Genomic DNA, 17676 nt, shown 5'->3' on the forward strand with positions numbered 1-17676 from the left:
GCACATTTTTTGTACATAAAAAAAACATCAAATTGATCAGAAATACAGTGTAGACATTGTTAATGTTGTAAATGACTATTGTGGCTGGAAATGGCTGATTTTTAATGGAATATCTACATAGGTATACAGAGGCCCATTATCAGCAACCATCACTCCTGTGTTCCAATGGCATGTTGTGTTAGCTAATCCAAGTTTATCATTTTAAAAGGCTAATTGATTATTAGAAAACCCTTTTGCAATTATGTTAGCACAGCTGAAAACTGTTGATCTGATTAAAGAAGCAATACAACTGGCCTTCTTTAGACTAGTTGAGTATCTGGAGCATCAGAATTTGTGGGTTCGATTACAGGTTCAAAATGGCTAGAAACAAAGAACTTTCTTCTTAAACTCGTCAGTCTATTCTTGTTCTGAGAAATTAAGGCTATTCCATGCGAGAAATTGCCAGGAAACTGAAGATCTCGTACAACGCTGTGACTACTCCCTTCACAGAACAGCACAAACTGGCTCTAACCAGAATAGAAAGAGGACTGGGAGGCCCCGGTGCACAACTGACCAAGTAGACAAGTACATTAGAGTGTCTAGTTTGAGAAACAGACGCCTCACAAGTCCACAACTGGCAGCTTCATTAAATACTACCCGCAAAACACCAGTCTCAATGTCAACAGTGAAGAGGCGACTCCGGGATGCTGGCCTTCTAGGCAGAGTTCCTCTGTCCAGTGTCTGCGTTCTTTTACCCATCTTAATCTTTTATTTTTATTGGCTTGTCTGTGATATGGCTTTTTCTTTGCAACTCTGCCTAGAAGGCCAGCATCCCGGAGTCGCCTCTTCGCTGTTGACATCAACAGCAACCTTGGGAAAGTCCTCTGCATTATCATCAACAGCAGACTCGTACATTTCCTCAGTGGAAAACAATGTACCGAGCAAATGACCAAATTCCAGTTCGACAGACCACGTATTCCACCTGCACACCCTAATTGACAAACAAACCAACCAAAACAAAGGCAAAGTCTTCTCATGCTTTGTTGATTTCAAAAAAGCTTTTGACTCAATATGGCATGAGGGTCTGCTACACAAATTGATGGAAAGTGGTGTTGGGGGGAAAAACATACAACATTATATAATCCATGTACAACAAGTGTGCGGTAAAAATTGGCAAAAAACCCACATTTCTTCCCACAGGGCTGTGGGGTGAGACAGGGATGCAGTTTAAGCCCCACCCTCTTTATCATATATAATAACGAATTGGCGAGGGCACTAGAACAGTCTGCAGCACCCGGCCTCACCCTACTAGAATCTGAAGTCTAATTTCTACTGTGCTGATGATCTGGTGCTTCTGTCCCCAACCAAGGAGGGCCTACAGCAGCACCTAGATCTTCTGCACAGATTCTGTCAGACCTGGGCCCTGACAGTAAATCTCAGTAAGACCAAAATAATGGTGTTCCAAAAAAAGGTCTAGTCGCCAGGACCACAAATAGTTATTCCATCAAGACACCGTTACCTTAGAGCACACAAAAAACTATACATACCTCGGCCTAAACATCAGCGCCACAGATAACTTCCACAAAGATGTGAACGAGCTGAGAGACGAGGCAAGAAGGGCCTTCTATGCCATCAAAAGGAACATACAATTCGACAAACCAATTAGAACGCTATTTGGCTCTAAACAGAGAGTACACAGTGGCAGAATACCTGACCACTGTGACTGACCCAAACTTAAGGAAAGCTTGGACTATGTACAGACTCAGTGAGCATAGCCTTGCTATTGAGAAAGGCCGTCGTAGGCAGACCTGGCTCTCAAGAGAAGACAGGCTATGTGCACACTGCCCACAAAATGAGGTAGAAACTGAGCTGCACTTCCTAACCTCCTGCCAAATGTATCACCATATTAGAGACACATATTTCCCTCAGATTACACAGATACACAAATAATGAGAGAGAAAGAGAGAAAGAGAGAGAGAGAGAGTGAGAGAAAGAGATAGAGAGAGAGAGATGTATAGACTGCATTTACACAAGCAGCCCATTTGTAATCAGACTAATCAAATTAGCTCTTAAAAATATCTGATATCAAAAGATCTGATGTCAAAAGATCTGATGTGATTGGTCAGACCATAGAGAGAAACAGAGATATAGAACAGAGATCAGTCCTGTAGCAGAATCTATACCAAACACACTGTTATCTATTGGAGTTGGGGTCCCTCATTCCTTCCCCTCCATCCGTCCATCCATCTCACCTGCTTCTATAGAGTACTGCAGCAGTCCGTTTGGCCCGTTGTCTCTGTCTAGAGCCGATACCTGGAGGACAGGTGATCCAGGAGGAGATGACTCATAGGCTACTGCGTCATACACAGTACTGCTGAAGTACGGCACGTTATCATTAATGTCCTCAACAGCCACCAGGATACGACATAGATCACGGTTAAACGGAAACTCTTGATCCTTCACCTGGAGGGAGGGAGGGAGGGAGGGAGGGAAGGAGGGAGGGAGGGAGGGAGGGAGGGAGGGAGGGAGGGAGAGGGAGGGAGGGAGGGAGGGAGGGAGGGAGGGAGGGAGGGAGGGAGGGAGGGAGGGAGGGAAGGAGGGAGGGAGGGAGGAACAGAGAGTGGTAGGGAAGGAGGGAGGGAAGCAGGGAGGGAGGGAGGGAGAGGGGTAGGGAAGGAGGGAGGAAGGAAGGAAGCAACAGAGAGGGGTAGGGAGGGAGGGAGGGAGGGAGGGAGGGAGGGAGGGAGGGAGGGAGGGAGGGAGGGAGGGGGGGAGGGGGTAAGGAAGGAGGGAGGAAGAGACAAAAAGAGAAAGGAGAAATAGAGAGAGAAGCAAATAAAAAGTAGAAAGGATTTCAACAACAACAACAGGGAGAGAAGAAGGATGAAGGAGAAACTGACACAAATCATTACCATGATGGTCAGTATGTGTTGCGTCCTGGCCTCATAGTCCAGTCGGTCAGCACTGTAGACCACTCCAGTCCCCGGGTTAATCCTGAACAGTCTCATACTGGCTGGGTCCACACTGCTGTGGATGGAGTAGCTGAGACGCGCACGCTCGTCACCGTCTAACGCTCGCACACGCAACAGCTCTGTGTCGGCAGGCATATCTTCTGACACGCTAATGTCATATGTAGGTTGAGAGAAGACGGGAGGGTTGTCATTACTGTCAAGAACACGGATGAAGACCTGGACGAGAAGAGGAAAGAGAGAGAGAGAGAGGTTAGACAGGGCTAAGAGAAGACAGACAGAGAGAGAGACAGAGAGAGAGAGAGAGACAGAGGAGAGAGACAGAGAGAGACAGAGAGAGAGAGACTGAGAGAGAGAGAGGAGAGAGAGACAGAGAGAGAGAGAGAGAGAGAGAGAGAGAGAGAGAGAGAGAGAGAGAGAGAGAGAGAGAGAGAGAGAGAGACAGAGAGAGAGAGAGAGACAGAGAGAGAGAGAGAGAGACAGTACCTGTGTGTTAGCTGTGTTGGTACCGTCAGTGACCATGACCGTCAGGTTGTAGAGCGACTGGTCCTCAGCGTCCAGCAACCTGGCTATCACCACCGTACCCTGCTGGAAGTCAAAGCCACTGTCGTAGCTCACCTCTGAAACACACACACACACACACGCACACACACACACGCACGCACGCAAGGCACACACACACACACACGCAAGTTAGTTTTCTAGTTAGTTTTTGTTGAGGTATTTGGTTCATAAATTAGTTTTGTCTCATGGCTCTTGGTTTTCTGTTTCTCTTAAAGTCAACAACAATTATAATCCACAAACAAACACATCCAGGATGCAGAGTTTCAAACACATCCAGGCTGCAGAGTTTCAAACACATCCAGGATGCAGAGTTTCAAACAGACAGGCTGAAGAGATTCAAACGGACAGGCAGGTGCTGTAACATATTACAGAGTCATTGTTTTGTACAGGTAGCTGAGACCAAGCGTAGAGAGGGCAGAGGAATGGAATTTAAAACTTAAAACACACATACTGTCTCATTAGAAGTCAACGCAGTAAGTACATCACTTCTATTAATTACAGAGAGAGGATATGAATCCCTGACTGTGTCAGTTTTACCTCCAGAGAGAGGATATGAATCCCTGACTGTGTCAGTTTTACCTCCAGAGAGAGAGAGGATATGAATACCTGACTGTGTTAGTTTTACCTCCAGAGAGATGATATGAATCCCTGACTGTGTTAGTTTTACCTCCAGAGAGATGATATGAATCCCTGACTGTGTTAGTTTTACCTCCAGAGAGAGAGAGGATATGAATCCCTGACTGTGTCAGTTTTACCTCCAGAGAGAGAGGATATGAATCACTGACTGTGTCAGTTTTACCTCCAGAGAGAGAGGATATGAATCCCTGACTGTGTTAGTTTTACCTCCAGAGAGGATATGAATCCCTGACTGTGTCAGTTTTACCTCCAGAGAGAGAGAGGATATGAATCCCTGACTGTGTCAGTTTTACCTCCAGAGAGAGAGAGGATATGAATACCTGACTGTGTTAGTTTTACCTCCAGAGAGATGATATGAATCCCTGACTGTGTTAGTTTTACCTCCAGAGAGATGATATGAATCCCTGACTGTGTTAGTTTTACCTCCAGAGAGAGAGAGGATATGAATCCCTGACTGTGTCAGTTTTACCTCCAGAGAGAGAGGATATGAATCCCTGACTGTGTCAGTTTTACCTCCAGAGAGAGAGGATATGAATCCCTGACTGTGTTAGTTTTACCTCCAGAGAGGATATGAATCCCTGACTGTGTCAGTTTTACCTCCAGAGAGAGAGAGGATATGAATCCCTGACTGTGTCAGTTTTACCTCCAGAGAGAGAGAGAGGATATGAATCCCTGACTGTGTTAGTTTTACCTCCAGAGAGAGAGGATATGAATCCCTGACTGTGTTAGTTTTACCTCCAGAGAGAGAGAGGATATGAATCCCTGACTGTGTTAGTTTTACCTCCAGAGAGGATATGAATCCCTGACTGTGTCAGTTTTACCTCCAGAGAGAGAGAGGATATGAATCCCTGACTGTGTCAGTTTTACCTCCAGAGAGAGAGAGAGGATATGAATCCCTGACTGTGTTAGTTTAACCTCCAGAGAGAGGATATGAATCCCTGACTGTGTCAGATTTACCTCCAGAGAGAGAGAGGATATGAATACCTGACTGTGTAAGTTTTACCTCCAGAGAGAGAGAGGATATGAATCCCTGACTGTCTAAGTTTTACCTCCAGAGAGAGAGAGAGGATATGAATCCCTGACTGTGTTAGTTTTACCTCCAGAGAGAGAGAGGATATGAATCCCTGACTGTGTTAGTTTTACCTCCAGAGAGAGAGGATATGAATCCCTGACTGTGTTAGTTTTACCTCCAGAGAGAGGATATGAATCCCTGACTGTGTTAGTTTTACCTCCAGAGAGAGGATATGAATCCCTGTCTGTGTCAGTTTTACCTCCAGAGAGAGAGAGGATATGAATCCCTGACTGTGTCAGTTTTACCTCCAGAGAGAGAGAGGATATGAATCCCTGACTGTGTTAGTTTTACCTCCAGAGAGAGGATATGAATCCCTGACTGTGTAAGTTTTACCTCCAGAGAGAGAGGATATGAATCCCTGACTGTGTTAGTTTTACCTCCAGAGAGAGGATATGAATCCCTGACTGTGTCAATTTTACCTCCAGAGAGAGAGAGAGGATATGAATCCCTGACTGTGTTAGTTTTACCTCCAGAGAGAGAGAGGATATGAATCCCTGACTGTGTTAGTTTTACCTCCAGAGAGAGGATATGAATCCCTGACTGTGTTAGTTTTACCTCCAGAGAGAGGATATGAATCCCTGACTGTGTTAGTTTTACCTCCAGAGAGAGAGGATATGAATCCCTGACTGTGTTAGTTTTACCTCCAGAGAGAGAGAGAGGATATGAATCCCTGACTGTGTTAGTTTTACCACCAGAGAGAGAGAGGATATGAATCCCTGACTGTGTTAGTTTTACCTCCAGAGAGAGAGGATATGAATCCCTGACTGTGTTAGTTTTACCTCCAGAGAGAGATGATATGAATCCCTGACTGTGTTAGTTTTACCTCCAGAGAGAGAGAGGATATGAATCCCTGACTGTGTCAGTTTTACCTCCAGAGAGAGAGAGGATATGAATACCTGACTGTGTCAGTTTTACCTCCAGAGAGAGAGAGAGGATATGAATCCCTGACTGTGTTAGTTTAACCTCCAGAGAGAGAGAGGATATGAATCCCTGACTGTGTCAGTTTTACCTCCAGAGAGAGAGGATATGAATCCCTGACTGTGTTAGTTTTACCTCCAGAGAGAGAGAGGATATGAATCCCTGACTGTGTCAGTTTTACCTCCAGAGAGAGAGAGAGGATATGAATCCCTGACTGTGACCATCTGAACACTGAAATACTGAGAGTCTTTTGGCTGTCTGGTGACCATCATAATACTGAGATTCTATTGGCTGTCTGGTGACCATCATAATACTGAGACTCTATTGGCTGACTGGTGACCATCATAATACTTAGACTCTATTGGCTGTCTGGTGACCATCATAATACTGAGACTTTATTGGCTGTCTGGTGACCATCATAATACTGAGACTCTATTGGCTGACTGGTGACCATCATAATACTGAGACTCTATTGGCTGACTGGTGACCATCATAATATTTAGACTCTATTGGCTGTCTGGTGACCATCATAATACTGAGACTTTATTGGCTGTCTGGTGACCATCGTAATACTGAGACTCTATTGGCTGTCTGGTGACCATCATAATACTGAGACTCTATTGGCTGTCTGGTGACCATCATAATACTGAGACTCTATTGGCTGTCTGGTGACCATCATAATACTGAGACTCTATTGGCTGTCTGGTGACCATCATAATACTGAGACTCTATTGGCTGTCTGGTGACCATCATAATACTGAGACTCTATTGGCTGTCTGGTGACCATCATAATACTGAGACTCCATTGGCTGTCTGGTGACCATCATAATACTGAGACTCTATTGGCTGTCTGGTGACCATCATAATACTGAGACTCTATTGGCTGTCTGGTGACCATCATAATACTGAGACTCTATTGGCTGTCTGGTGACCATCGTAATACTGAGACTCTATTGGCTGTCTGGTGACCATCATAATACTGAGACTCTATTGGCTGTCTGGTGACCATCATAATACTGAGACTCTATTGGCTGTCTGGTGACCATCATAATACTGAGACTCTATTGGCTGTCTGGTGACCATCATAATACTGAGACTCTATTGGCTGACTGGTGACCATCATAATACTGAGACTCTATTGGCTGTCTGGTGAAAATACACCTTCAGTATTCAAACAGACAGGAAATCCTCTCTCACCCCTCTTTCTCAGTGCTCACAGACTAACACCAGATTATGGTATTATGATGGTCACCAGACAGCCAATAGAGTCTCAGTATTATGATGGTCACCAGACAGCCAATAGAGTCTCAGTATTATGATGGTCACCAGACAGCCAATAGAGTCTCAGTATTATGATGGTCACCAGACAGCCAATAGAGTCTCAGTATTATGATGGTCACCAGACAGCCAATAGAGTCTCAGTATTATGATGGTCACCAGACAGCCAATAGAGTCTCAGTATTATGATGGTCACCAGACAGCCAATAGAGTCTCAGTATTATGATGGTCACCAGACAGCCAATAGAGTCTCAGTATTATGATGGTCACCAGACAGCCAATAGAGACTCAGTATTATGATGGTCACCAGACAGCCAATAGAGTCTCAGTATTATGATGGTCACCAGACAGCCAATAGAGTGTCAGTATTATGATGGTCACCAGACAGCCAATAGAGTCTCAGTATTATGATGGTCACCAGACAGCCAATAGAGTCTCAGTATTATGATGGTCACCAGACAGCCAATAGAGTCTCAGTATTATGATGGTCACCAGACAGCCAATAGAGTCTCAGTATTATGATGGTCACCAGACAGCCAATAGAGTGTCAGTATTATGATGGTCACCAGACAGCCAATAGAGTCTCAGTATTATGATGGTCACCAGACAGCCAATAGAGTCTCAGTATTATGATGGTCACCAGACAGCCAATAGAGTCTCAGTATTACGATGGTCACCAGACAGCCAATAGAGTCTCAGTATTATGATGGTCACCAGACAGCCAATAGAGTCTCAGTATTATGATGGTCACCAGACAGCCAATAGAGTCTCAGTATTATGATGGTCACCAGACAGCCAATAGAGTCTCAGTATTATGATGGTCACCAGACAGCCAATAGACTCTCAGTATTTCTGTTCATAGCCAGTTTGAATACTGAAAGATAGAGATAGTGGACGTTAAAGCCGCAGTCTGTGTTTTTAGAAAAACAACAAAGCGGTTATCTTTTGTTTTGGTCTAAAACTGAGGGATGGAAGTCAAAAAGATATTATCTTTGGCGTCAAATTTGGGATTGGGACCTAGTGGCTCTGTTGCTATACCCATGTCAGCTGACCACAACCAGGAAGTAAAAAGTAAATATGTAGTTTGTTGTCATACTGTACCTGCTTCAGATGAGCAGTTTCTCCCACAGATGTATTTAGGTATATAGAATACCTCCCTGGCTGCTCTCCCTCCTGTTGAAAGGGGGAGAGGAGGGGGGAAGGGGGAGGAAGGAAGGGGAGATGGAGAGAGGCGAGGGGGAGACGTAAGGGGAGGGGGGGAGAAAGTCATTTGACATTTAGACCATCATGCATACCACAAACACAGACTCACACCATCACCATCACCACCCCCACCACTACCACCATCACCACCACCACCACTACCACCACCACCCTTACTCCACACCCCTACTCCACACCCCACTCCACACCCCACTCCACACCCCCACTCCACACCCCAACTCCACACCCCTACTCCACACCCCACTCCACACCCCCACTCCACACCCCTACTCCACACCCCCACTCCACACCCCTACTCCACACCCCCACTCCACACCCCCACTCCACACCCCCACTCCACACCCCTACTCCACACCCCTACTCCACACCCCCACTCCACACCCCTACTCCACACCCCTACTCCACACTCTCACTCCACACCACCAACTCCACACCCCCACTCCACACCCCAACTCCACACCCCTCCACCACCATTCCACACCCCCACTCCACACCCCCACTCCACACCCCCACTCCACACCCCTACTCCACCCCCCTACTCCACACCTCTCCTCACCTATGATGTCAAACCAGAGCGGTGTGTCCGTCTGTCGTACAGACACCAGTCCAACAGGCTGACCTACAGCTGTGGCCTCAGGGATGGAGAAGTTGTAGTAGCGCTGGGAGAACACCAGCGGCAGCAGAGAGGGAACAGGTTTACGAACCCACACTATATGGAGCTTTACTGTAGACCATAGAGGAGGGCTTCCACCATCTAGAGCCTTTATCTGGAGAAAGAGAGAGAGAGAGATAAACAGAGAGAGAGAGAGAGACAGAGAGAGAGAGAGAGAGAGACAGACAGAGACAGACAGACAGACAGACCCTCCAATCCTTCAGTCATTGCTGATCTGATGTAACCAGACAGGTGTCAGCAACATGGCAGAAGATATTGGAAGGTAGGTAGAGCTGAGCCTATTGGAAGGTAGAGCTGAGCCTATTGGAAGGCTAGGTAGAGCTGAGCCTATTGGAAGGTAGAGCTGGGCCTATTGGAAGGCTAGGTAGAGCTGAGCCTATTGGAAGGCTAGGTAGAGCTGAGCCTATTGGAAGGCTAGGTAGAGCTGAGCCTATTGGAAGGCTAGGTAGAGCTGATCCTATTGGAAGGCTAGGTAGAGCTGAGCCTTTTGGAAGGCTAGGTAGAGCTGAGCCTATTGGAAGGCTAGGTAGAGCTGAGCCTATTGGAAGGCTAGGTAGAGCTGAGCCTATTGGAAGGTAGAGCTGAGCCTATTGGAAGGCTAGGTAGAGCTGATCCTATTGGAAGGCTAGGTAGAGCTGAGCCTTTTGGAAGGCTAGGTAGAGCTGAGCCTATTGGAAGGCTAGGTAGAGCTGAACCTATTGGAAGGCTAGGTAGAGCTGAGCCTATTGGAAGGCTAGGTAGAGCTGAGCCTATTGGAAGGCTAGGTAGAGCTGATCCTATTGGAAGGCTAGGTAGAGCTGAGCCTATTAGAAGGCTAGGTAGAGCTGAGCCTATTGGAAGGCTAGGTAGAGCTGAGCCTATTGGAAGGCTAGGTAGAGCTGAGCCTATTGGAAGGCTAGGTAGAGCTGAGCCTATTGGAAGGCTAGGTAGAGCTGATCCTATTGGAAGGCTAGGTAGAGCTGAGCCTATTGGAAGGCTAGGTAGAGCTGATCCTATTGGAAGGCTAGGTAGAGCTGAGTCTGTTGGAAGGCTAGGTAGAGCTGAGCCTATTGGAAGGTAGAGTGGAGCCTATTGGAAGGCTAGGTAGAGCTGAGCCTATTGGAAGGTAGAGCTGGGCCTATTGGAAGGCTAGGTAGAGCTGAGCCTATTGGAAGGCTAGGTAGAGCTGAGCCTATTGGAAGGCTAGGTAGAGCTGAGCCTATTGGAAGGCTAGGTAGAGCTGAGCCTATTGGAAGGTAGAGCTGAGCCTATTGGAAGGCTAGGTAGAGCTGAGCCTATTGGAAGGTAGAGCTGAGCCTATTGGAAGGCTAGGTAGAGCTGAGCCTATTGGAAGGCTAGGTAGAGCTGAGCCTATTGGAAGGCTAGGTAGAGCTGAGCCATCCCTATGTTGATCCAGAGCGACTCAGTGCATTCATCTTATATCAGGGTGGGAAGTTTAACTTTAGGGAAGTTTAAAAAAGAAGAAAACACCTGGCCACTCTTGAACATCTAAAACTAGATAGAAAGTATGCCGAAATGATAATGTCCCTATATATTTATATAAATGATAATGGACCTATATATTTATATACATGATAATGGACCTATATATTTATATAAATGATAATGGACCTATATATTTATATAAATGATAACGGACCTATATATTTATATAAATGATAATGGACCTATATATTTATATAAATGATATTGGACCTATATATTTATATAAATGATAATGGACCTATATATTTATATAAATGATAATGGACCTATATATTTATATACATGATAATGGACCTATATATTTATATAAATGATAATGGACCTATATATTGATATACATGATAATGGACCTATATATTTATATAAATGATAATGGACCTATATATTTATATACATGATAACGGACCTATATATTTATATAAATGATAATGGACCAATATATTTATATAAATGATAATGGACCTATATATTTATATACATGATAATGGACCTATATATTTATATAAATGATAATGGACCTATATATTTATATACATGATAATGGACCTATATATTTATATAAATGATAATGGACCTATATATTTATATACATGATAACGGACCTATATATTTATATAAATGATAATGGACCAATATATTTATATACATGATAATGGACCTATATATTTATATACATGATAACGGACCTATATATTTACATAAATGATAACGGACCTATACACTTATATAAATGATAACGGACCTATATATTTATAAAAATGATAATGGACCTATTGATCATTAGAAAACCCTTTTGCAATTATGTTAGCAAAACTGAAAACTGTTGTCTTGATTAAGGAAGCAATACAACTGGCCTTCTTTAGACTAGTTGAGTATCTGGAGCATCAGCATTTGTGGGTTCGATTACAGGCTTAAAATGGCCAGAAACAAAGAACTTTCTTCTGAATCTCGTCTGTCTATTCTTGTTTTGAGAAATGAAGGCTATTCCATGCGAAAAATTGCCAATAAACTGAAGATCTCGTACAACGCTGTGTACTACTCCCTTCACAGAACAGCACAAACTGGCTCTAACCAATATAGAAAGAAGAGTTGGAGGCCCCGGTGCACAACTGAGCAAGAGGACAAGTACATTAGAGTGTCTAGTTTGAGAAACAAATGCCTCACAAGTCCTCAACTGGCAGCTTCATTAAATAGTACCCACAAAACACTAGTCTCAACGTCAACAGTGAAGAGGCGACTCCGGGGATGCTGGCCTTCTAGGCAGAGTTGGAAAGAAAAAGCCATATCTCAGACTGGCCAATAAAAAGAAAAGATTAAGATGGGCAAAATAACAAAGACACTGGACAGAGGAACTCTCCGTGTAAGGCCAGCATCCCGGACCTATATATTTATATAAATTATAACGGACATATATACATACTGCTCAAAAAAATAAAGGGAACGCTTAAACAACACATCCTAGATCTGAATGAAAGAAATAATCTTATTAAATACTTTTTTCTTTACATTGTTGAATGTGCTGGCAACAAAATCACACAAAAATAATCAATGGAAATCCAATTTATCAACCCATGGAGGTCTGGATTTGGAGTCACACTCAAAATTAAAGTGGAAAACCACACTACAGGCTGATCCAACTTTGATGTAATATCCTTAAAACAAGTCAAAATTAGGCTCAGTAGTGTGTGTTGCCTCCACGTGCCTGTATGACCTCCCTACAATGCCTGGGCATGCTCCTGATGAGGTGGCGGATGGTCTCCTGAGGGATCTCCTCCCAGACCTGGACTAAAGCATCCGCCAACTCCTGGACAGTCTGTGGTGCAACGTGGCATTGGTGGATGGAGAGAGACATGATGTCCCAGATGTGCTCAATTGGATTCAGGTCTGGGGAACGGGCGGGCCAGTCCATAGCATCAATGCCTTCCTCTTGCAGGAACTGCTGACACACTCCAGCCACATGAGGTCTAGCATTGTCTTGCATTAGGAGGAACCCAGGGCCAACCGCACCAGCATATGGTCTCACAAGGGGTCTGAGGATCTCATCTCGGTACCCAATGGCAGTCAGGCTACCTCTGGCGAGCACATGGAGGGCTGTGCGGCCCCCCAAAGAAATGCCACCCCACACCATGACTGACCCACCACCAAACCGGTCATGCTGGAGGATGTTGCAGGCAGCAGAACGTTCTCCACGGCGTCTCCAGACTCTGTCACGTCTGTCACGTGCTCAGTCTGAACCTGCTTTCATCTGTGAAGAGCACAGGGCGCCAGTGGCGAATTTGCCAATCTTGGTGTTCTCTGGCAAATGCCAAACGTCCTGCACGGTGTTGGGCTGTAAGCACAACCTCCACCTGTGGATGTCGGGCCCTCATACCACCCTCGTGGAGTCTGTTTCTGACCGTTTGAGCAGAGACATGCACATTTGTGGCCTGCTGGAGGTCATTTTGCAGGGCCCTGGCAGTGCTTCTCCTGCTCCTCCTTGCACAAAGGCGGAGGTAGCGGTCCTGCTGCTGGGTTGTTGCCCTCCTACGGCCTCCTCCACGTCTCCTGATGTACTGGCCTGTCTCCTGGTAGCGCCTCCATGCTCTGGACACTACGCTGACAGACACAGCAAACCTTCTTGCCACAGCTCGCATTGATGTGCCATCCTGGATGAGCTGTACTACCTGAGCCACTTGTGTGGGTTGTAGACTCCGTCTCATGCTACCACTAGAGTGAAAGCACCGCCAGCATTCAAAAGTGACCAAAACATCAGCCAGGAAGCATAGGAACTGAGAAGTGGTCTGTGGTCACCACCTGCAGAACCACTCTTTTATTGGGGGTGTCTTGCTAATTGCCTATAATTTCCACCTGTTGTCTATTCCATTTGCACAACAGCATGTGAAATTTATTGTCAATCAGTGTTGCTTCCTAAGTGGACAGTTTGATTTCACAGAAGTGTGATTGACTTGTAGTTACATTGTGTTGTTTAAGTGTTCCCTTTATTTTTTTGAGCAGTGTATATATATATATATATATATATATATATATATATATATATATATATATACAGTACCAGTCAAAAGTTTGGACACACCTACTCATTCCAGGGTTTTTCTTTATTTTTACTATTTTCTACTATGAAATAACACATATGGAATCATGTATTTACCAAAAACAGTGTTAAACAAATCAAAATATATTTCATATTTGAGATTCTTCAAAGTAGACACCATTTGCCTTGATGACAGCTTTGCGCACTCATGATTCCATATGTGTTATTTCATAGTGTTGATGTCTTGATGTAGAAATTAGTAAAACTATGAAAAAAACCTTTAATGAGTAGGTGTGTCGGCCTCCTGAGTGGTGCAGTGGTCTAAGGCACTGCATCTCAGTGCTAGAGGCGTCACTACAGACCCTGGTTCGATTCCAGGCTGTGTCACAACTGGCTGTGATTGGGAGCTCCATTTGGCGGTGCACCACTGGCCCAGTATCACCTGGGGTAGGCGTCATTGTAAATAAGAATTTGTTCTTAACTGACTTGCCTGGTTAAGTATATAAAAAATTATAATGGATCTATATATTTTCAAATAACTGCCCTTTTTCTGGCCCGCAAGTAGATTTTGACAAAGGAATGCTACAGACAAGGGAAATGACACCTACGGTGATGATGTCGTAGCTTCCTGCCGTGACCATCTTGTGTGATGACACCATTGCGGTCAGCGGGTCAATGCTGAACTTCTCATCATCGTTACCCCCGACGATACTATATGTGATGTTGCCGTTGGTGTCCAGGTCGAGGTCGGACGCAAACACCCGATAGACGGGGTCACCGCGCTTGTTCCGGTCGCGTTCCGGTAAGCTGATCCAGTAGACGGACTCGGTGAATGTGGGGACGTTGTCGTTTTCATCCTGGATGTGGACTATGACCCACACAGTGGAGAGACGGGACATTACCGGACTGTCCATAACCGTTACCTGGGGACAGAGACACACACAGTGGAGAGACGGGACATTACCGGACTGTCCATAACCGTTACCTGGCGACAGAGACACACACACATACAATAAGAATCTACAGTAGAAACATCTGTCAATATGATTCAGTCTGTCAGTCACCATTACCTGGACACACATATATAATCTAAATCATGAATTGACAATAATTCATCATCATCCAGAACTATTGATCACATGGCCAACTATTAACTAGCCCAGAGAGAGTTAGCTCTGTGTCCTCGTCACTAAAACATCTGATTGGAATCAGCTAGGACTACAGGAAGTAGTATACTAGGAAAATAATAAAAAGGAAACTAATCCTTTTACATTTTAGTCATTTTAGCAGACGCTCTTATCCAGAGCGACTTACAGTAGTGAATGCATACATTTCATGCATTTTTTTTGTACTGGTCCCCCGTGGGAATCGAACCCACAACCCTGGCATTGCACAAACCATGCTGGCGTTGCAAACACCATGCTCTACCAACTGAGCCACAGGGAAGACTAAAACCATAAAGACAAATTAACAAGTGCACAGTTAGTAGAAAGGACAGAGTATTGGAACAGAGGGCATGTTGGGCCACGTGGGTCTGTCCTCACATGGATATCTCTGTGGTATTGATCGGTAGGTCAGTAGAGAGCCGATCACTGATCAATCACATTGATCAGAAACATACTGCTCTGCTCTGGCCTGCTTACCAGACTGTTAAACATAGAGGGGACACACACAGTCTTGTATAACTAACCTTGTGAGAAAAACAATTCAAAGATGGCACTAACAGACACCGCAGCTCTGCTTCTAACTCCTAAGCAAATTTATTTGTTTTTGTGTTATTTCTTACATTATTATTAGCCCAGAACGTTTTTTTTTGTGTTATTACATACAGGCCAGCAAGGACCTTTGGATTTCACCAGCATTACAACCAGGAATTTCCCAAATTGGATCCTTTACTTGTACCCCCCCAGGGAAATTTAACTTATCCCAGAGGCTGCTCTGAGACACCGCAGGCGGAGAAGAAGTATTCGGAGTGAACTTCTAGTCCGACTCAATAGGGGTGCACACCATCCACCGCTTCCGAGTATATTACTCGCTAATGTTCAGTATCTGGACAATAAAGTAGACAAGCTCTGGGCGAGGATCTCCTTCCAGAGAGACATCAGGGACTGTAACATACTCTATTTCACGGAATCATGGCTCTCTCAGGATATACTATCCCCGTCCATACAGCCAGCTGGGTTCTCAGTTCATCGCGCAGACAGGAATAAAGAACTCTCCGGGAAGAAGGAGGGTTTTGGTGTCTGCTTCATCGTTAACTACTCATGGTGTGATAACATACAGAAACTCAAAGTTCTTTTGTTCACCCGACCTAGAATAACTCACGATCAAATACTGATCGTATTACCTCCCAAGAGAATTCTCTTCGGTTATAGTCACAGCCGTGTATATTCCACCACAAGCCGATTCCACGACGGCCCTCAAGGAACTACACTGGACTTTATGCGAGCTGGAAACCCCATATCCTGTGTCCCCATTTATTGCCTAGTTAAATAAAGGTTAAATAAAATAATTGTAGCTGGGGATTTTAACAAAGCAAATTTGAGAAAAACGCTACCGAAGTTCTATCAACACATTGACTATAGTACTCTGTAGTACTCGATCTGGTGAAACACTCGACCACTTCTACTCCCCCTTTCAAAATGCCTACAAGACCTTCCCCCACCCTCCCTTCGGGCAAATCCGATCACGACTCCATTTTGCTCCACCCTTCCTATAGGCAGAAACTCAAAGAGGAAGTTCCCGTGTTAAGGTCTATTCAACGCTGGTCTGACCAATCGGAATCCATGCTTCAAGATTGTTTTGATCACGCGGACTGGGATATGTTCCTGGTAGCCTCGGAAAATAACATTGACGTTTACACAGACATGGTGACTGAGTTCATCAGGAAGTGTTTAGGGGATGTTGTTCCCATTGTGACTATTAAAACTTACCCAAACCAAAAACTGTGGATAGATGGCAGCATTCGCACAAAACTGAAAACGCTCGAACCACCGCATTTAACCACGGCAAGGTGACTGGGAATATGGCCGAATACAGTGTAGTTATTCCCTTCATAAGGCAATCAAACAGGCAAAACATCAGTACAGAGACAAAGTGGAGTCGCAATTCAACAGCTCAGACATGAGAAATATGTGGCAGGGTCTACAGACAATCACGTATTACAGAGGGAAAACCAGCCACGTCACGGACACACCAACGTCTTGCTCCCGGACAAGCTAAACACCTTCTTCGCCAGCTTTGAAGATAACACAGTGCCATCAATGTGGCCCGCTCCGAAGGACTGAGGGCTCTCGTTCTCCGTGGCCGACGTGAGTAAGACATTTAAGTGCTAACTCTCGCAAGATGCCAGCCCAGACGGTATCCCTAGCTGTGTCCTCAGAGCATGCGCAGACCAGCTAGCTGCAGTGTTTACGGACATATTCAATCACTCCCTAACCCAGTCTGCTGTCCCCACTTGCTTCAAGATGTCCACCATTGTTTCTGTACCCATGAAAGCAAAATTAAGACCCAAGACCCACTTCAATTTGCTTACCGCCCCAAAAGATCCACAGACAATACAATCGCCATCACCCTGCACACTGCCCTATCTCATCTGGACAAAAGGAATACCTATGTAAGAACGCTGTATATTGACTGTAGCTCAGCCTTCAACACCATATTCCCCTCCAAGCTCATCATTAAGCTCGGGGTCCTGGGTCTGAACCCTGCCATTTGCAACTGGGTCCTGGACTTCCTGACGGCTCGCCCCCCAGACGGTGAAGGTAGGAAACAACACCACCACTTCACTGATCCTCAACACAGGGGCCCCTCAAGGGTGCATGCTCAGCCCCCTCCTGTACTCCCA

At 45.1% G+C, this 17676-nt stretch overlaps 1 protein-coding gene across 1 annotated transcript in view; it reads right to left on the reverse strand.

Annotated features, from left to right (window-relative positions):
• Positions 1-17676, reverse strand: part of fat3b (FAT atypical cadherin 3b) — a 231967-nt gene that overhangs the window by 118810 nt on the left and 95481 nt on the right. The window contains exons 20-25 of the mRNA XM_029766750.1: positions 14438-14752; positions 9197-9407; positions 8518-8589; positions 3435-3568; positions 2892-3167; positions 2232-2442 (exon numbers count right to left, since the gene is read on the reverse strand). Coding sequence (XP_029622610.1) covers positions 2232-2442; positions 2892-3167; positions 3435-3568; positions 8518-8589; positions 9197-9407; positions 14438-14752 — 1219 coding nt within the window. The remainder of the gene's footprint in view (positions 1-2231; positions 2443-2891; positions 3168-3434; positions 3569-8517; positions 8590-9196; positions 9408-14437; positions 14753-17676) is intronic.

Source organism: Salmo trutta, chromosome 12 (assembly GCF_901001165.1).
Source record: "Salmo trutta chromosome 12, fSalTru1.1, whole genome shotgun sequence".
Classification (NCBI taxonomy): domain Eukaryota; kingdom Metazoa; phylum Chordata; class Actinopteri; order Salmoniformes; family Salmonidae; genus Salmo; species Salmo trutta.